At 46.0% G+C, this 21291-nt stretch overlaps 1 protein-coding gene across 2 annotated transcripts in view; it reads left to right on the top strand.

The window, feature by feature from the left end:
- Nucleotides 1-21291, top strand: part of SPOCK1 (SPARC (osteonectin), cwcv and kazal like domains proteoglycan 1) — a 511698-nt gene that overhangs the window by 430887 nt on the left and 59520 nt on the right. For both annotated transcript variants that reach the window (XM_019660985.1, XM_019660993.1), the window contains one exon: nt 6874-6988. In XM_019660985.1, the coding sequence (XP_019516530.1) occupies nt 6874-6988 (115 nt within the window). The remainder of the gene's footprint in view (nt 1-6873; nt 6989-21291) is intronic.

Below are 21291 nucleotides of genomic sequence, written 5' to 3'. Positions count from 1 at the left end.
AGAGAGAGAGAGAGAGAACGAACATGGGAACCAAAGACTGAGTCACACACACGTCTTGAGGAGGTCAGCCCTCAGTAGTTAAGCTGAGATGGCCCCTTCCTGTCTCCTGCCTGGTCGCTACTCTCCAGCCACACTGGCTTCCGTGCTGTCTCTCAAGTACAGTTAGCATCTTGCACCTCAGGGCCTTTGCACATCCCTTTGCCTGGAACCCCCTTCCCCAGGTAGCTGCATGGCTCACTTTATTCTGTTCTCACGCCTCTCTCAGATGTCACCTTGCCAGAGATGTCCTGATCACCCATATAATATACTGTTTGCACCCCATTGTTCTCTGTCTCTTACTGTCTCCTATGTACGTCTCCGCAGCCCTCATCAGCACCCGCCATAGAAGCTGCACGAGAATAGGACCTTTGTCCAGTTGTTGGCGTATAGCCTAGATCAGGGCTAAACGCATGCTTGGCAAAGCTCTGAATGAGACCAAAGCCCTGCTCTTCCTGGCCCCCTCCTGATGACCACTGAGACACTCCCGCCCTGGGCGGAGATCAGTGGCCGTTCTTCCATCTGCCAGGCGTACTGTGTGTAGTCAGCAGCCACTCACTTCGCACCCAATTATTAAAGCCAGCAGAGCCGCGAGATTAGTCCCCCTTCTTTGACATGATTTTAAGGGAATAAAAACAAATCAGAATCCATCAACTGTGAACACAGTTGTCAACTGTGAACTGTCAACAGTCTGGTTTAAAAATAGATGATAGGTTGATGAAAAACAGTGGAGGAAGTAATTTAAATAAAATGTTAAAAATAATACCACGCAAAATGAAGTGATGAGTGTGGAGAGGTGGAGAACTGTCCTCAGTGGAGACCACTGCGTGAGCAGTGAACCAGATAGGGGTTATTAGTTTTACATTACAAATCACAGAAGAGAAAGATTTGCTGGCCATTTGCAGAATGTTCACTCATTCCGACTTGTTAGTGTGTTGAGCGAAATGAAAGATTGGTTGGAAATCTGCTGGCACGTTTAAAGTAGGTCAACGTTTTGAATATTCCCACCCGTTTGTGAAATCTTTGGCTCCCTCTGCTTCTGTGATGGCTGGGAAAGACATTTCTGTCGCAGCAGGTCAGGGGGCGTCTAGAAGCTTTGGTGCTTCGTATTTATATTTATCCTTGTGTGTGTGTGTGTGTGTCCGAAATGGGTTCCTGTACAGTGTTTAAAAATCCTTCACTAATTTCCTACTTTTCTCGACTCTCTTCCTTGAAATAGTTATGGCTAATTATGTATTTGACTGCTTTATCATAAAATCAATACAAAGGCTTGCATTTTTCATATTCCCTCTTTTCTGGGCATAAGTCACTGCTGATACAATTTGGCCAAGTTCTTTACATCCAACTGCTTCATATCCTGAGGCTGCCGTTCCATGTTATTTACTTTCTTTCCAGGAGAACTGGGCCATCTTGGCACAAAGATCTGTGCTTTATAAACTGAAGACAAGGAGTTTCCCTTCCTTAGAGACTCTTTTTAAAAACCTGGATGGAAGATAGATTAGTTTGCTAGGGCTGCTGTAACAAACTACCGCAAACTTAGGGTTTTACACAACAGAGATTGATTGTCTGCCAGTCCTGGAGGTAGAAGTCTGAGATCAAGGTGGGCAGGGTTGGTCCTTCTGAGGCTGCGAGGGAGAACCTGTCTCATGCCTCTCGTCTAGCTTCTGGTGGCCTCAGATGTCCCTTATAGATGGGCATCTTCCTGCCATGTCCCTTCAGGGTGTCATCTTCCCTCTACATGTGTCTCTGTGTCCAAGTTTCCCCTTCTTATAAGCACACCCATCATGTTGGAATAGGGGCCACCCTAATGAGCTCATCTCTGTAAAGACCCTATTGCTAAAGAAGCCACACACTGAAAAACTAGAGGTGAGGACTCCAAGATATCTTTTAGGAGAGATGTAATTCAACAGTGACACAAGGTGCAGTTTTCCCTAGAGGGAGAGTGGGGGCCAGAACAGGAGAGGTTTCCTCTTCGCTGTGCCCACTTCCAGTATTGGCCAGGGCTAGGCAGGCCCTCCCCCCGACACAGCAGCGGCCATCTGATGGGACTGCATCGATTGCCATCTGTCTCTTTCCCCTTCCAGGGGAGGCTCGCTGGGGCATGCCTTGAGCTGGGGTTATTTGTGAGCTTTGAGTAATTGACTGGCTTTCCACTCCAACTCCAAAAAATTCATTTATACTTGTTTCTTCCTCCTTCCCACTCCCTAAAGTGAGGAGTTACGGGTGTTCCCTTATCAATTCTCAAGAATGTCATTTTGTAGTTTGTTTTTGTTGTTTTCCCACCTCTAGGCTGTAGACTCTCAGATGTAGGCTGGCAATGTGCCCTCTGTAACCTAGAGCTCTGCACACTGTTCTGACACAGTCACCAAAGCTGGGCGGGCAGGCTGACTGCCCGGAGCCTCAGGACCGGCGGGGCAGGTGGGGAGGAAGCCGTCCTTAGCGCAAAGAAGTCACCATCCATAGTTTTGCCAGTTTTGCCACTCCTGCTTTGAGCACATTGTAAGAGAGAAGGTATGCGGATTCTGAACCCATCATTTGGCCCTGAAATTAGGGGTGGGGGGAACCAGGGATGGCCCTGTGGTGTTGGGGGGACACTTATTTCTCCCTCTTCACATCTCTGTTGGAGAATCCTTTCACTTTCCTACTCTCCGCTCCCCATTACCTCGTTCCCAAGGAAGGCTGCTTGTGTCCTGATGGTGGGAGCCTGGTGTCTCTTGGGTCAGGAACATACTTACCATAAGATGCAGAATCACCGCATTGGAAAGATAACGTGGGCTGCCTCTTGTTCTCTCGGCAGCCCTGTTCTCAAGGGGCAGAATACCCGCACTGGGTTTTCAGAATCTGTGTGTACACAGCCCAGGGCACACTTTTGCAAAGCCCAGCCAGGTCTGTGCATTCTCCCCACCTGTGATCCAAGAGTAAGAGGCCAGGGCTTTCCTGGGCACCTGTTCCCCACACCTGCAAGTTAGGAGGGGGAGCTGGAGGCGTCTACATGGGGTGAAGGTCCCAGCCACCCTGCCCAGCCCAGTGCAGCAGGAAGCCCTGTGCTCTGAGAAGAATCTGGCCCCTCTGGGTAAAGCTGGTGCGGTGATCACCTTTTGGCTTAATATCTGTTCTTCTGTAGCAAGAACCTGGGGGATGGGGTGGGGGAGAGGATGGAGTAAGAGACTGGGTGGGTAATTCCTGGTTGGGACTTTAGAGAAGTGCTACAGGAGGGAAGGTGCATGTGATGTCTCTATCCAGCAACAGTTCAGGCACGGAGCTGTGTGCCCTCTCGCCTTCCTAGAGGTGCCCACACACGCTTTCACTTACTCCTCCTAACAGGTGTCCCCGGGAGGAGTGCTTATAGGTTGGTCATCACCTCTGTAGAAGCCTATAAACTTTGTTTTGTATTTTATCGTAAAGTATTTGATACATACACATACATGTGTGTTATTTATGTAAGTTGCCAAACCTAGTAACAAAACCAAAGCCTCAGAATCTAACACCCACCGTGTGAAATACTCCCAGTGTTTGCAGCGCTTGTGTGGGCTGCTGTTGTCCTCCTGCCCCCTCTCAAGGTAACCCCCATCTTGATGGTGGTTGTCACACACCCCATTTTCAAGGCGCTTTTACCACACATCTGCGTATCTCTCTATAGCGTGTTCTGAACATTATTAAAAAAAAACGGAACTATAGTCCTTGAGCTTCATTTAAATGCCACACATTGTCCTAGAAGACAAAAGGCAGATCTGTGCCCTTGAAACATGGATTTTCACCGGAACAGATACATCTTGTTTTCTCTGGTGGCATCTTTCTGAGTCAGGGAGGAGGCACAGCTGCCTCCACAGATTGTGACAGCGGCCGTGCAGGACACAGGGCACTGGGGCCAGCCAAAGAAGCCAGGTTACTAAAATGACAGCCCACAGGGGATCCTGGGCAAGGACCCCCAGACAACTGGTGTTCTGGGCATCCAGGAAGCAGATGGACAAGCCTCGGTCTCCAGTGACAGACTGAGGTGAGCAGGGAGGCCGAAGGCAGAGTGCTGAGTGTGAAGTTCAAGGAGAGGGCTCAGGAGCGGATGATGGTCAGAGATGGTTCACCGCCGTATCTCAGGTACTGAGCTCCAGCACCTGCACTCCTGTGCAGCCAGGCTGGTAGCTCCTGGTGGCCGGAACAGAGGTTTAGAGAAGCAGAGGGAACCTGCCACTGTTCCTTCTACGTTTATCATTCAGCAGCTATTTCCTGAACACCTACTATGTGCCAGGGGCATACGTGTGGCATCTCATGCCAGAGATAAGATGGTGACTGAGACCTTTTCCAGCTGTTAAGTACTTCGTGGTCTAGCAGGAAGTCAGTTATTGTGTCAGTCAGCTTTTGCTAAGTTGTGCTGTGGTGATAAATTGTCCCCCAAACATCAGTGGCTTACAAGAGCAAAGAGTAGCTCCTTGTGCACGTTGCATGTTAGCTGTGGGTTAGCTTCGGCTCTGTTCCAGGTCCTCTGCCTTCTGGGATCCAGGCAGAAGGAGCAGCCCTTACATGGCACACGTCATTTTCATGGTAGAGGGAAGAACAAGAGGGGTGATGAAACCAAGCAGTGGTTCTTAAAACGTCGGCTCAGACCTGGCTGGCGTCACTCCTATTCACAGCCCAGTAGCCAGAGCAAGTTGTGTGGCCACCGGACCGATGTCACCGGGGAGAGGAAGCCCACTGTCCCACAGGGAGGTGCTGTGCTGTGAGACACACAGGGCAGTGAGCAAAGTGTAGATTCCTCTTTCAGGGGGGCTGGAGAATGTCTGGGAAAAATAGGACAACCTATCACAGATAGAAACAGGCGGTTACAGTAGCTGTGTGATAAACTTTATGGTAAGCACATGTAATCAATTTTCACTTTACAAAATAAAATTTTTATATAAAAATATAGCTTCCCCTAAATTAGCTTTAGGGATTCTGTTGACAACATAGTTTGAGAACGGCTAGCCTGAAGCCGAGGATTGTTCCAGAGAGCTGGTGCAGGGGAGCAGGAGGCGGCGGGCCTGGCCCTGGGCACCTGCACACGCGCTGTGCTGTTGGAAACAAAGTTTCTTATAGTGGCGACCCACCTGCCACCTTCCAGCTTTCCTCTAGGCTCGTCTTCCGTCCCTGTGATGTCGGCAGGCCTGTCCATACCTGCAGGTCTCTTTTGTGCTGCATCCCTCCATAGACACATAGCCCTCCTCCCCTCACAGTCACGTCCATGTGCTTTTAGAAGAACACCCTGTTTTTTGCTGCCTCCTTATGTCAGTTGATGTTTGAGGCCTGGGCCACGGCTTCCTTTCATGCAGCCTACACACCTCCTGCTACCACCCTGGGCACATACTAGACACCTAACAAATATGTGCAAAAGGGAGTTTAGCATGAAGGGGAAGCCAGCACCCTGTAGGCCCGTCTGTTGCTCTCTCTTCACAAGGGTAGGCAGCGGCTGTGTGGGTGACGGCAGAGTTGCACAAGAGTGACTCCAGCCCCTGGAGCACCGGGTTGAAAGCATGCTTTCCCTTGGTTTGTAATTGGTATGGAGACTGAATCGCTTATCCTCTCTCAACGAGCCCGTGTTCGTCTGCACTCACGTGTGCTGCTTTGCAAACGCGAGCGGCCTTTTCCAAAGATATGCATTCGTGTTTTCCAAGGGCGAGGGCTGTATCTTCTTTTTTCTTTCTTTTAGAAGATTCCCCATGGCACCTGATAAGAGCTGCACTCACAGGGGGTAAAAATTTGCCTATCTCCCCTTCCTTTGAAGCTCCCGCCAGATACAAACACAGTCCCGGACCTGTGGGCCTTTGCAGAAGACTGATTACACACAGGCCTTGATCTTGAGAATTTTACAGCAAAGGAGTGAGCTCTCAGACAACTCTGATCCCGGCCAATAGCAATGCAGAAGGACAGTGTGGCTGTGTGTTCTCTCAAGCCCACCCTCATGACGGAAACCGTGATGGGGGACCCTGAAGTGCTGAGTCCTGGTGTCAGACCTGCCGGGAATCCTGGCCCCACCCCTATGCACTGTCAGGATCTTTCACACATAATTTGACCTCTCTGAGCCTCTTTCTTATTCCATGATGTAGGAATAATAAAAAAGCCTCTTAATTGTTGTGGCCATTTGCACCCGTAAATAACATCCTTCTTTCCTGCTCGTGTTCTGAATCAGGTGAGGCTTCAGTGTAAAGAGCTGGCAGAAAGGGGCTCAAATACTGCCATTGTTACTGAGAAAGTGTTGACAAGAGGACAGGTGGCTTTGGGCTTCAGTGGTGAATGGGGAATTAGGTGGACACTTCCTGTAGTCACAGGCTGCTTAGGCAGCCACAGGTGTCCTCTGGGGAGCGGAAGACTGTGCAAACTTAGGTTCTCGATGGTGGAAGCGAAAGCACTCGTTCCTCACTGATTCCCAAGGGGAAGCACGGTAGGTGATTACTCTCCTTCCCAGGAAGAACGTGTGAGCAGGTGCGGGACCGGGAGTGCTCCCTTGGCAGAGCTGCCCCAGGTGGGAGCAAGGAAATGTGGAGACACAGCCTTCCACTGGGAGGTCAGGGGTCTTTGTGGGGCCTGTGGGATTCCAGGATGTCGTTTCAGACTAATACTTTTTTTTAACAGTTACAGCCGAGTTGCCAATTATGAAAGCCAGCCTCCCAGTGCTTCTGCAGTGCGTTCAGACGTTACCCTATGCCTTTGGAGAAACATAAAAGGCCGTTTCTTATTTAGCTTTTTGTGATCCAGACCTTGAACTGAGATGGACCCCTCCGTCCTCTGTCTTTGCTCCTGAGGGCCTCACGGTGGTTCGAGAGCCGTGAGCTGTTTCCTGAGGCCTGTCCTGTCTCTCTTTTGCAGTGCAAGATGGAGTTCCATGCTTGTTCTACTGGCAAAAGCCTCACCACCCTCTGCGACGGGCCCTGTCCGTGTCTCCCAGAGCCCGAGCCCCCGAAGCACAAGGCAGAAAAGAATGGTGAGTGGGGATGGCAGGGGCCTCCCTGAAGGAGGGATGGGTGGTGCGAAGGGCTGGCATGGCTAAGCTGCTCCCAGATGCCGGAGGGGTGGCATCCGTCAGAGCCAGGCTGGGGAGAGGGGCTTACGTGGCAAGTACTACAGCTTGTTGAGGGACTGCCTTCAGCTACCATTAAAAAGCAAAAGGAGAGCCGAGAGTCTTTGAAATTAATTCTGTTAGACCAAGATACGCATTAGGTCCTTCGCGAGGTCCAAGTGGCTACGGTGTGGGAAGGTCAGGTGTTTGCAGCATCTAAGACCAAGGCCTGCCCTGGGGTACATCTTGGTCTGCCTTGAACTCTAATCTCTAAATCCTTTGAACTTCTCAAGGTCAAAGAGATGTCATAATAGCGGAGAGTACCATTCCCCCCCCCCGCCCCCCAAAGGCATTTCTTTATTTATACATTCTGCTTGGAATACAGCACAGAGCCAGGGGATACATGAAAAGAGAATCCCTCCCCAGGGGCAGCTGTTTCTTCTCCATGGCGGAGAGGGGCAGGGAGGTTGGGCTTATTTGAATGGATGTTTTCATGGTGTAGAAAGTGATGTCGCCCCACTGGTCTCAGCTCCTTTTCGAGGCATCCCTAATGAGACCCAAGATAGAAGTTTGCGTTTTCCTTCCGTGGAGCTGGGCTTTCTCAGTTGTAACTGGCTAGTCCATGGAAAACATTGCACATCTCTGTGTGTGAGCATGTGTACGTGTGTGTGTACATGTACGTGTGTGCGTGTACATGTGTGCGTGTATACGCATGCACGTGTCTTCTAAAGTGTCTTCTATTTGTAATGGAGGAAGAGGAAGAGGGTGGGGGTGTTTATCCACTTGCCTCTTTTTAAGTCGTATCGTCTTTTCTAGGGCACACAGATGCTGTTCAGGTCTAAATGTGTTCATGGTGGTGACTTTGGAAATACTGTGTTAACAGGCTCTTTGGGAGGTTTTACTCAGAATGTGGAAGGACCTTGTAAACTATGAAGTGCTATGGTCACAAATAATCTCCACAGTGTCCTCTTGATTCCCAAAAAGCTCATCCCCTTGCACTGTGGCCTGATTCATTTCTATAGCTGCAGTAAGAAATGGTAACTCATATACCCAAGCCCCTTGTCGTATGGACAGAACACTTAAGCCCTGTGGTGCTACACACCTACAGAGTCTAGACGATTAACTTCTGTGTGGAGATTTCTTAAGCATCTTCTTAGGAAGTTTCCGTAGCCTCTATTATTCCAGGTATATTGACACCTCTATTCTGAGGCATGCACACCAAACCAAGCAACTCATCTCCACCATGTTGCCTATAGTATCTATAAATGGGGGTGAACGCGTCTCTCCTTAGGGGCGTCCAGCTCAGCTAAGGCTTCCTGACTTGCCATCATAGGGTAACAGACCGGTTTTCTGGGAGGGCTTTGTGGTTCTCCAGACAAAGTCCAGCCCTTATTTCTTCATGGTGGGTTTGTCATGCCTGATTAAATGGACTCGAGACTCCAGCTATGGCCTTGACTGCACTATCCATTTGTTCAATTGTATACTGGTAAAAATTAGAACACGTTTTTGAACCTATGCGAGTAACTGCATTGCCATTAGAAGTAGAGACTCAGAAAACAGTGCTGTTACTGAATTCTGAGCACTCAGGGGGAACCAGCATACCACCTAAAAGTGTTTCAATTCAAAGTCTTTGTAAAAGCAAAGACTACGAAGTTAACAGTGAGAGCTAGCTCGGGAAGGAAGAGAAAGAGTGTCATCATATACCTTCTCTCCGAAATGAGAACAATAAAATATTATAACAACACTACTCCAAAACAAATAATCCAAATTATATTTCCCTTATCAGTTCTTTCAGTCCTATATCATCATTTTTTATTCCACTGGCTCTTGGGTCAAGTTTGCTTTTATGAAGTCATCTGCCTCTGGAAAGGGCCCTGGAGCTCCACACGGAGTCTCTAATATCACCTGGCATTTCTGGAAGAAATATCACCTTGGACGCCTGTAACAATGAGTCTGTTACTTGAAGTATGGCTCCAACTTGGTACAGTTCTTTCCATGAAGCTCTGAGACTGTCCGTCTGGTTAAAGACTCAATTTCTGGACTGTACTTACAGCAGTGTTTTTATAGAAGCATGGGGGGAAGCAGAAACTGCCTGGAGGATAAGGACATACGGGCAGTGAGGGGACTGATAAATCCCTGGGGTCCTTATGTGAAATGATTAAATTAATCACATTTTACCTGGACCAGATTAATCAAGGGAAGGCTGACCTTTTCCTTTGATTTGACAGTTCTTTCCATGCAGCTCTCACCATAGTTTGTGACAGGCAATGAGTATTGAGCTGAGGTTGTAGCACTTGAAATGAAGAGGAGGGGATTGGTGGGGAGACAGGTCAGAGGTGAAATGAAAGACAGCTTTCTTTTGGCAACTTAGCTGTGGGGGTGGAGAGAGGAGGAGTGGCCACGTGGTCCACCCCCCCCACCCCCCCTGCAGCTGCTGCTCCTCCCAGAAGCCACAGGCAGTGGGAGCAGCAATCTCCGCCTCCCTGAGACACACCTTGGCTCTGGACTGTGTCAGCAGCAGTCTTGTTTCTGTGTCTCCTGCAGAAATGACGTTTCATAGTCTCACAATTGTAGGTGTATCAACATGTGGCATTATTATTGTTGTTGATATTTTCTTGTCAATCTTACCCCTGTCTTGAACCTTGGTTCTATTTGGTAATGAAAGCATTAAAGTAATCCCTTCCACATCCATTGTGTCAATTCAGGGTTGTATCTAAATTCTAGGAAGTAGGGGGTGGTTGGGGGCTTATGAGCTGTGATATGGGTGGGCGTTGTCTTTTTTGGGCCTCCACCTTTACAGAGTTCTTGCTGTCTTCAGTTAGTTGGCCTGCCGTATTCTTCCTCACTGCATCCAATGAGCGATGTTTGGGACCCATCCATGGCCTCTGCCCACCATATGCATTAAGGTCATTCTGAGCACTCTTTCTTCTATGTCCTACTCTTCTGGGTGTACTAATCCTCACACAGCCCCTCCCTGACCCCCTTCAGGGCCACAGTAAACTTGAGGATGCCCTTCTGTGACCTTCTGGTCATAGTCAAGAAAGACTGTGGTGAGCTTGCTATCTTGAGCCCTCATTCCTTGGAACTGCCTGGCAGCCACTTCTAGTCTATGCAGGGGATATTTTTATGAGGCTTGCATCACGTTGGATTTCTTAGTGGTAGCAAAACACAGGTCCTTTTTGCTGCTGGGGCTGTCCACCTGCCTGGGATTTCACAAGTGCCTGTGCCCTACCCAAGACCCAGAGCTGGGCGGGAGACGGGGAGAACTGTGGTGAGCAGAACCTTTCTTAGGAACTCACCTGCCTCTACCTGGTCTCCTTCCTGAAATGTCACTTCTTATAACCCCAACTTTGATCAATACTGGGTGTGGATATTGCAGGTGTGTGAGGGCAAGGTCCAACCCATTCTCTTTCCACTCTCTAGAGGACTCTGCTGCTTCCAGCCCTTGGCCTTTTGAATCACAACATACCCAGCAATTCAGAAGTCTTTTGTCTCAGATCTAAGTTTCAAGAGCATCTTTGGGACGTCAAAGCCAACTGGTTGATTTTTTTCTTCTCCTTATTTTTTCTGGCATCTTTTTTCTGACCTCTAAAGACATGCAGATGGTGATATCTCTAAATGTTTCCTCTCACACCTCTAAATTACCTCACAATCTTGGGACGGTTACTTAATTGCTTTCTCTCTCTTATCTCTAGGATGCCAGTCCAGCCTCGAGAGCATCAAATGATGATTGTCCAAAAAAAGGATAAATTATTAAAAAGAGGGAAACGAAATTGAAATCTAGTGTTAAGCCTAGATCCCTGGACTTTGTTGAACCGTAGGAAAGGTCTCTCCCAATTTCTCTTGGTATTTTCCAGTACCCAACAGCCAGCCCAGTCAGGAAGTCAGTTTCTTATATCGAACATTAACTCTTTAGCTCCAAGTATTGCTGCTGCTTTTTCTTTAGTCCTCAGTGAATATTATGAGAAATGTCTGCGGTATTCATTTCCTGATTTCTTTGCAGTGGTTGAAAATCTAAGGGGAAAATAGAGGTCTTTTACCATTAGCGTCTTTAAGATACATGTTTATGTATTAATTTTCAGATTTTTATTAAAACACAGCTAACATACAATATTATATCAGTTTCAGGTGTACACCATAGTTATTCAACATTTATATACCTAAAGAAATGATCACCATGAGAAGTCCAGCAACCATCTGACACTGCACCACGCTTCACAATATCATTGACTATATACTCCCTATGCTGTACATTGCAGCATGACTTATTTGTTTTATACCTGGAAATCTGCACTCCTTATTCCCCTTTTAAACTAACCAGCACTTCTCCCTTTCCAAATCTGAGCCTGTCCCCACCCTGCCCCCACCCCCCTTTCACAGGGACAAAACATGCCCCTTGGCCTGGGCTTGACAGCCTTGTCCATCTGGAGGAGGGGCTTGGCGCTCCCTCACTGCTGAGGTGAAATTTTTGCAGTTGTAGGATGTAGGATGTCAGATCAGGAAAGATCTCACTTATCTTCTTCCTTACATCGTTGAGGGTACCCTTGTGTTCTTACAAGGTGCCTCAGGTGTCCCCATGAGGACCAGGGGAGACCCTCCAGCCTCCTCCCTAGTGACTCCATTTTTATGCTTTACCATGCTAGGTAGCATCTCTAGGAAACGAGTTTGACCACCGGTGATCCTTGTTCAGCCCCCATTTACCAGAAGAGGAAATGGAGACCCACTAAGAGAAGGAATCTTGCCAGAGGTCAGACAGTGGGTTGGGGTTAAGCCTGAAGATGGTAGAGGGTCTGTAGCTGAGTTTGGTGGTAGTTAGATTTAGTTTCTCCAGGGTCTGATGTCACTTGCTCAGATCTTAAAGTGTCAATCATTAGGCAGAGAATGTTATTGTGTCCCCACCAGCAATGTTTTGAATGACATTTGAGGAGGAAGTTGAGAGAACAGAACAGCACGATCTCTAAGGACAGCTCCCGCTTTGCTTCTGTTGGCACAGATTTGCTTTTAGAGAAGGGTATGGGTCCAGCCAATCAGCCTTCAATTCTGGAGAGAGCTGTGGAACTGTAACCCTTTACCTGCCTGAACCTGCGCTGGGAGGTGGGGCAGAGTGCGGCCATGTTGGGTCCAGGCAGGGGAGCAAAGAGTGATGGGAGTCTTTGTAGCAGGACCTGCTAACAGGAAATAACTGCTTCCCTCCAGCTGAGTTATTTGGAACAGGAAAAAAATAGCCCACATTGACTTTCTTTTCTCAAATGGTGATTTCAACCTGAGGGCTAGGTTCTGGGGAAAAAAAATCTTGGGTTGACAGACGGCTGTCTAATTACATTACTTATCACGAGTGGAGTTGGGGAAATGTGTTTAAATAGGAACAGGAGGTGATGCCAAAGAGATGGGGTAGAGTTCTTCCTAGCTGTAACGTGTCAATGGAAAAGTCCTACAAGAACCCTGCTGCAGACTGGCTCCCAGCAAAATGGAGATTTATCTTTGCATCCAGGAAAGAATAGTTTTTCTTTAATGCCTATTGTATAACAGGGTTGAAGGCCTCAGGCTTGCAAACTTGCAATTTAAAAGCAGTTTATATTAACCTTTCCATACCCATTCAGCGTCATTCACTTATTATTCAGCACTACATTAGAGTCAGAAATTAAACATAAAAAGGAACATTTAATTTTTAGGGCCTTGTTATTCTAAATGTCATGACTTAAAAAAAAAAGGCTTTAGAATTACACTGGCAACTGCATTGAGGAAGAAAAACTCACTGTCAGGACTCGAGGTAACTGCTAACTTTGGCTTTGAACTCAGGTTTTTCTGCTTCTGTGAGTTCAGCTCCGTGAAAGTAGGCTTCAGGTGAAGAGAAAGAGAAGGGTAAACTGAGGCAGAGGGTGGCCACGGGCATAACTGGAGTCCAGAGAAGGGGACAGAGGTTTGTGTCAGAAACTAATGGCTTTGATAGTTCGCACAAACAGTACTCTCTTCTCCTGCCATTTTAAAATCTATAAATGAATACACATTCTTATATAAAATCCAAATATTATGGCAAAAATGTCTCATATTCCCAGTTCCACTCGCTTTTTGTTGCATAAGCTTCTAATTATTTTTGGTATCCATATACTCCTGTACTTTTAAAACTTTACTCATCCAAAATTAGAATCCTATCCTGCATAATGTTTTGTACTCTGCCTCCTTTATACATCATAGATATGTTTTCATGTGAGTACACAGAGATCTACCTGTGTGTGTCTGCCTGACTCCCTCTAGCCGACCTGCCCACACCTGCTCCCTTGAACTCCAGACTTAAGTACGTCATGACTGCTCAGTATTTCCATTTGGATGCTCATAGGCCTATGAAGCTTAACACGTCCAAAACCAAACTCCTGCTCTTTCCCCCAAATCTACTCCTTTCTCCTGCAGTATTAACCATCTTAATGAATGGCAGCTCTGTATTTCGATTTACTAAAGTGAAAAAGAAAGGAAGGAAGGGAGGGAGGGAGGGAGGGAGGAAAAGAAAAGAAAGAAAAGAAAACCCTCTGTCTTTCACATGCCACATGAGTCATGTTGGCTCTACTTTCACATGGATTTTCAAATATATTCGCTTCTTGTCACCTCCACTGTTCCCACCCTTGTGGCCCAAGACATTCTCGTCTTTAACTTTTATAGCTTTGTCATCGATCTCCTGGCCCCTACAGGCTTATTTGAACATAGATGGTAAACTAACTCTGTAAAATGTAAGTCAGATTGTGTAACCCCCTGGTCAGGGATTGCAGTGACTTCCCATCTTGGTAAGAGGAGAAACTAAAATCCTCTCAATGACCTGCGAGGCTCAACATGCTCGGGTCCCCTGGTGTGTCTCTGCCCCCACTTTTGTCACTATGCTGCTTGCCAACTCAGCTCCAGGCACACAGGCCTCCGGGGGGTCCCTCAGATGCGTCCGTCTACCTCAGGGCTTTGCACAGATGGTCCCCTCAGCCTGGACCACCTTCCCGGACATCTATGTAGGTCACTCCATCAGCCACCTCTTGAAATCTCCACACAAATGTGACCTTCTCGGGAACACCCCCCACCTCCTCCTCATCCCAGTACTTCCTATCCCCCTTCCCTCCTTTATTTTTTTCCATACCAGCTATCACTTTTTAATATATTAGATAATCTGTTTACCCATTTTGTGTATCATATCTCACCTAACTAGAATCGAGCGAGGACTTTTTGTCTGGATTCTGAATAATTATTTGTCAAAAGTTGAATGGCTCTACCTCATTGTTTTTGAAGGATTGCCCGTTTTATAGATGTATCATAGTTTACAATGTTGAAAATGGCCAAAAAAAAAATTTATTGTGACAAGAGAGTCTGTATAAGGTACTTAAGATATATACTGTGCTAAGCACTTGATTTTATGTTTAATTCCCCTAGCAACCAAATGATGTCATCTCTATTGCTGACGAGAAAACGTGGGGTTGGGAGCCTTTCTGTACCTTGCCTGAGGCCACACAGCTAATAAATGACAGGGCACGTCCTGAACTTGTGCTGTTACCATCACATTCTGCTGTGTTCTTAACCTCCATTGAATGTCCATCAAAAGGGCGGGCTTCCTTTGGAAAAAGAAACACACACCACACACACACACCCATACACCCACACATTTTAAACTAATTTTTACCGTGTTTTCAGTACTCGCAGAATGCATTCCTTCATGAATATCACAGCCTTTCTGATGGGTTTTTGCTGAGGTGAGAAAACTAAGATCCTGGCTCATTTTCTCCTTTCTTTCTGTAAGCACGCTTGGCTCTCTGAAGTTCATCAAGACCTGGCATGGGCTCATTGCTCACCACCATGTGATGCTTCTTTGCTCGCCGCAAGTTTGCAACCAGCTCCTTAAAGATAAAAATTCATTTGTAATCTGTCCTGGCGTCGAGTGTTCTTCCATTGCCTTGTTATCTGTTGCTGTGAAAAGACAGCATCACAATAAAAAGTAAATTGAAATTATAATTGAAAGAAAGCAAGTGGCTGCCACCTCACAAAGCCAGCTGCTGAGTAAAATGCTGGTAGGCCTCCTTTCTCGATCCAAGAGTGGGAGTGGGGGCCCGGGCCGTTGGCAGAGCAGGGGGCAAAGGAAGGTGCAGCACCCCTCTTAACAGGTGTCATGGTTACATAAGCTCAATTTTAATTATAGAAATGGAGTTTAAAAATATAGCTGTTTTACCATCATCATCATCATCATCATCACGAGCCTCTGTTTAAAAACTAAAAGTGGCGATGAGACAAGAAGGAGGCAGGACTGTCACTTTGATTATTCAACTTGAGGAAAAAATCACGATGCCAGATAAAGCTCAGAATCAGCAGGTGGTCGAAAATACTACAGTAATAGGTATTCCGATCAGCCGGGAGTGCGGTCAAACCAAAAATACAAGACAGGAAGCCAGATCTCTTCAGTTTGAGGAGGCCTCAGGAGAGGAAAGGCCTGGGAGATGGCTGCAAATCATGATGGTGTCGTGAGGGGGAAATCAAGTGTTCCTTCCTGATCCCAGGAGAGGTGCCCCCAGGGCTTTCCTGCCTGAAAAGAAGGAGCTTTGTGGCAAGAGAAGGCAGACCTGCTTACACAGCGGGAGCTCTGCTTGGGAGTCTCATTATGTCAAGGCCGAGAATGAGCTACAAGGAGAAACAGCATCAGGACAATTTAGGGGAAGTTCTAGGAGGTGGAGGGACGGTGAATTGGAGCGGAGGAGACTGGGCAGGGCGTCAGCAGAATTTCAGATTTCCCAATGTTGCAACAGCAGGCCATTTTGGGGACAAGCCCTTCCCACTTGATTAAGTTTACCATGGAGAAAGAGCTGTGTAAGCACCAGCCCTCTTGTCCTGTATCTGCCTGGGTGCCCCAAGAAAGCAGTCACATGGGCCTCTGTCCCCCCCACCCCAGCCTAGAGAGCATCAGTTCAGTTTGGCCTCCTTGGCCTGGCTATGCTGTGTCTGACCAAATAGTTCTTTCTAGCACATCATATGTGGGGGCGGGGCAAGGCTTACAACCAAGTGAGTCCTCTGCGTCCCACTCTAGCAAGGGGTGTGACTATCTCCCCAGCTTCGGAAATCACCTAGGCCAGGGGCACTGATGCTGTGTAACCAGATTTAGAAGTTGAATGTCAAAGAGCAGAAAATGAGTGCGGACAGCTGCTTGATCAGAATTATGAGTATGTACCAAGGCACAGGACCAAGAAATACTTCAAAAAGTGACTTTCAGAAAATTACTTTGAGCCAATATATTTTTTTAAAAGAGCCCTTTTTATAGGTGCTACTAATCCTGTGAGAGGTGGTACAGCTCTCGGGATCTTAGAATTTAGGAGACTGTCCTAAGCCAGGCTTGTCCCCAGGGAGTGTGCAAGCTCAGAGGGGATAGCATCGTGTCCCCTCACTCCTCACTCCCTTGGCCTGATCGGTGTCTGTATCCCAGTCTGTGGCTCTGTTCCTCAGGGTTGGGGTCCTGCTATCTCTCCGCAGGCTTTAGGACCTGGCATCTGCACTTCTCCCAGCCACCTCCCTTCCCCCCCTCCCCCATCTCTCCTCCCCAGGTATTAAAGGGTGGCTGCTGTGGGGACTCTTTACTGCCAGGCTCCTGTCCATGGTTCTATACCACCCAGCCTGTCCTCTCCACCTGGTCTTCTGCCCCAGCTGTCCCCGTCACTGCAGGGAGCACTACACCCAGCACATGTAGGGCCAATGCGTGGCATAGACTAGGTCGTCTTTGAGAATTGGTGGAATGAGTTAATTGAGGGAATGGATAGGCTCTTACAGTTTTCAAAGCGCTTTCATGTACTTGAGCTTGGGGCAGTCGCAGCCCTTGAAAAGGTTGGGCATCGTAGGTCTGGATGCCTGTTGAAGAAGTGGGCTCTGCGATTCAGAGATGCCTGTCTCTGACCTTCCTTGCGTCAGGCACTGGGGGGCTTGACCTCAGGCTGGAACATAACTGCTGTGTGTGTTTCTGGCTCCTGTGGTTGGGAACGGATGGCACCACCCAAGCCAGGCTCAGCCGGGTCTTCTCTTGTCCTATATCCTGCCTCCCCGACTGAGGAAGGGGGCTCCAAGTATCTCAGGAAACAAGTATTATCACCTTGATGACCGAAGTATAGTATCCTTTGGGATAGAACATTCTGTTCAGTGTTTCCTCGGGCTCTCATGAGAACACAGAAAACATGACAAGGCCAAGGAGGGAGATCTGGAAATAGCAAGAGTTTGCTCTCATTTGGGTTGAGAGCTTCTGGTACAAGAAACAGATGTTTCTGTGCTGTGGGACAGTTGGATTAAATACTGATTACCTCTGTGCCTAATAGGAAACTTGCCTATTTAGGATAAAGGAAGTGAACTAAAGTAACACTGATCTGTGGCTTCACCTTCCTTGCTTCTGAAGGCCTCTAAGCCCTACTTAAAATTAAAACTTAAAGCATAAGGTAACACTGACAGCTGTTTTGTTTTCTAAAATTGAGAGCAGTGATTGAGTCTGGAGGTAGTGAGTAATATGCCTTTATCCATCCATAATCCATTCATCCATCCACCCACTCATTCGTCCGTCCATCCACCCATCCACTCCTCCATTCATCTGTCCATTCAGCCATCCATCATCCTTCCAGTCAGCATTTATTAAATGCCTAGTTTATGCCCAGGTCCTATGCTGCCTCTCCTCTCCACTAAGTGGGATGTCAAGCACTCTTAACACCAAATACATCAATAATATGTTGTTCGCATGTCTGCGTGTGGAGCTCACTTATGTCCCAAGGTAACAATTGTCTAGAGCTGAGCTGTTTTCCATTTCTTTTTGGAGTTGTATTTATAAGTCTCAGACTCCAGAGACATTTCATTGCTTTCAGAGTACTTTGTTATCATTTTGACCTACCGTCGCTGTAGTCTCATGGCCAGATGAGCTAGACTTCATCTAAGATAGCCGAGCCAAGGAAACTAACTTAAAAATATGGGCATACTATTACATTTTGGACCCTTCAATATACTGGCATTGCATACCCACTAGATAAGATTCTGTTTTTGCAGCTAACCACATTCTCCAGTTGACATACAGCACATCCTTTTAAAGATCATTTGCTTAGAGACAGGCAGTACTGGTGTGAGGCCAGGCGCTCCCAAGAAGTCAGGGGCAATGGCGTCTTAGTATCTAGGGAAGGGGAGACCCCAGAACACCTCAAGAGCATCACTCAGAAGGGAATGTCTTAGGAGCTTGTAGTTCCCAGAATTAGGCTCAGGGGCTTGGATTGGCCTAGAGTGGGAGTATCTGACCTGTAGTAAAGGTCAGGTGAGTATCAGATGTTCCTCATTCCTTTCAAAGACCACCGATAAGGAAGCAGCAAGGACAGTCCATGGTACAAACTAGCTGGGCATGTTGGACTAAACCATGCTGTGCATGAAGGTGAGCAGAAAGAGCCACCCAGCTGGAGAAGACAGGTAGGTGTGTGGGGAGAGATGGTAGACACAAGTTTTTAACTAGAATTAAAAAAACTATTAGAATTATACATGCTTGTTATAGAACATTTAAAATTACCAACAGTCTCCCAAACTCAGCATAATCACATACTACTTTAAAATCATTATTATTCGCTTAATAGTACTTAATAATATTCCCACATCATCAATTATTCTTTCAAAACAAATTTTTAATGGCTGCATGGTGTCTGATGCTATAAATGTACTATAATCTTTATAACTAGTCCTCTATTGAGCATTTAGCTTCTCTCTGATTCTTCATTATTACAAACACTGCTTTTATGACTATCACTATGTATTCACTTTGCATACATCTTTATTTTCATAGGATACATTTCTAGCAGTGGAATTTCTGGGTAAAAGGACATGCCTATTGTAACTCTTTCGTTACTTACTGGCAGAAATTCTTCCAGAAAAATGTGTGCCATAAGCAATATATGAGAATGCCTATTCAGAGGACACTCATCAACTTTGGATACTATAATTTTTCTACTGGGTTAAGAGAAAAGGTACTTCTCTTAATTGGGATTTGGCTGCAGTACATAATAAATGCTCCAGTGTTCAAATAACAGTGATTTAAGCAAAATAGGGTTTATATCATTTTCACACAAACCGAGTCAAGTGGGAGGACATCCAGGGCTGGTGTGCAGCATCTTAGTCCTCAAGACCTTTCCAAATTATTGCTCTGGCAACCTAGGCAGGCAGCGCCCTGGTCCTGCATGTCACCAGAGCTCCGGCCATTCCACCTGTCATCCAGTCAACAGGAAAAGGGGGAAGAGCAAACCAGGGCATGCTAGTTTCTTGCAAACAGACCTAGGTGAATTTATATACAACTCTGCTTGCTTCTCAATGGCCAACTTGGTCTGAATTTAGCATGAGTCTAGTCGCATGGTCCTGCCTGGATGCTGGAGAATGTAAACTTGTAAGCTGAAAGGCAACGAGCCTGCTAAAAATCATGACTCATCGCTAAAGAAAAGCAGAAGAATAGATCTTGGGATGCACTTACCTGACTCTATCACAGTTTGATTGTTTACTTTGATTACACTACAAGTTTAACTCTTTTTTTTTTTCATATATATATTGGCTATTTGTAATTCTTTTTCCTGAATTGCCTCATACAGTCTATACTTTCCTTCTTAGGGTGTTGGTCTTTTTATCAATAATTTTTAAGGTGGTTCTTTGACATATTAAGAATATGAATCCATCATATATATTTCTCATTTCTTTTTTCCCCCCAATTTGTCATTAGCCTTTAATGGTGTTTTCTGATAGACTAAGATTTTGATGTTTTTTATCCATTCAGGTATATCATTCTTTTCTTTTGGAGTCGCTGGCTTTGATGTATGTTAAGAAATCTCTCCCCACTCTGAGGCCGGGTAAAAACTTCACCTATGTTTTCATTTTGTTCTTTCATGGATTGAATTTTTCATGTTTGATGCATTAGGCCAGTGGCATTCAGACAAGAAGAAATAACTTACACTGTGAGCCAGTACTTAAAGCTTTCACCAAGCAGCACTCATTCTTACTCAGTATAATATGTGCTATTTTCTATTCTTTGCCATTATACTTCATAGTTTAGATCGATGCGTTCATGACCCACTCATAGATTGTGACCAGGAGTTGAAAAAATAACTATTTTAATCAATCTAATACTTATTCTAAGGTATACAAAGAGAAATGGAACTGTAGTTTTCTTCTTCTTTCTTTAAATAGCTCATTTTCCTAAGGAGTTTTTACTCTGTAAGTCATCTTTTTATCTAACAATGTTATCCTCTTTCTCAGATTTTTCAGTGGCTCTTCTCACCTATTCTCCCAGATGACATTCAAAATCATTTTGAAAACTTTCAGAAAATGAGATTTAGATTGGCTTTACAAAGTAATTTGAGCAGAATGGAGGACGTTACAGTTAGGTTGTTCCGTCTGGAAATATGGCATGTCTGCCTTTCCAAGTTTCTCCAGGAAATGTCTGCAGTTTGCTTTCTCCCACAGTTCTCATTACAGCTATGACTAAAGAGTTGATGTTTGTGATTGCTTTTTATGAATGAAAGCTGTTTTCCATCTTTGTTAAAATGATTCTTTCAAGTAGGAAATCTTCATGCTGATAGTTATTTTATCATTTTGGATCTTCAAGCTCATCTGTAGATAGTGGGCATTTTATCTTCCTTTCTCCCATGTACATTTTAAGAAATAGCTGCCATGATCGATTACTCACTAGTGCTAGACACTGTGTGGCATACGCATATGTATGTTTCCAATTAATCATCCTGAAAGCCCAGTGATGGGAGGCACTGCTATCTTTATTTTTAAAATGAGAGAATGGACCTTGTGAATTCAAATAGCTCAACGTCACCCATCTCACAAATGGCAGAGCTGGGATTTGAACCCAGATCAGTCTGACTCCTAAGCTTGGATTTTTAAAAGCATTTTGCTACTAATATGTATCTTACGTTCCTTTTTGTGTGTCGCAATGCTTTGGCTAAAGCTTCCAGAATGGAGTAAATAATAATATTTCTTTACTAAGAAGCCCATGGTATGGTCATTTTAAATTTGGCTGGGGCACAGATGTCAATGGGCTTGTGAAGGCCTTTGCACAGCGTGTCCGTCTGTGATTGGTCTGGTGAACTCCTCGTGTATCACCTCCTTGGCTTCATCAATTCTTGGTTATTCTTCATGCTTAGAGCACTGTGCATCTCTTACTTTTCAGCAACTGGTATCCAACAAAGTTCTGTTTCTCAAGGTTATGGCATCATATCTAT

Source organism: Hipposideros armiger, unplaced genomic scaffold, assembly GCF_001890085.2.
Source record: "Hipposideros armiger isolate ML-2016 unplaced genomic scaffold, ASM189008v1 scaffold_11, whole genome shotgun sequence".
NCBI classification, from domain to species: Eukaryota; Metazoa; Chordata; class Mammalia; order Chiroptera; family Hipposideridae; genus Hipposideros; species Hipposideros armiger.
This window is presented reverse-complemented; position numbering and strand designations above follow the sequence as displayed.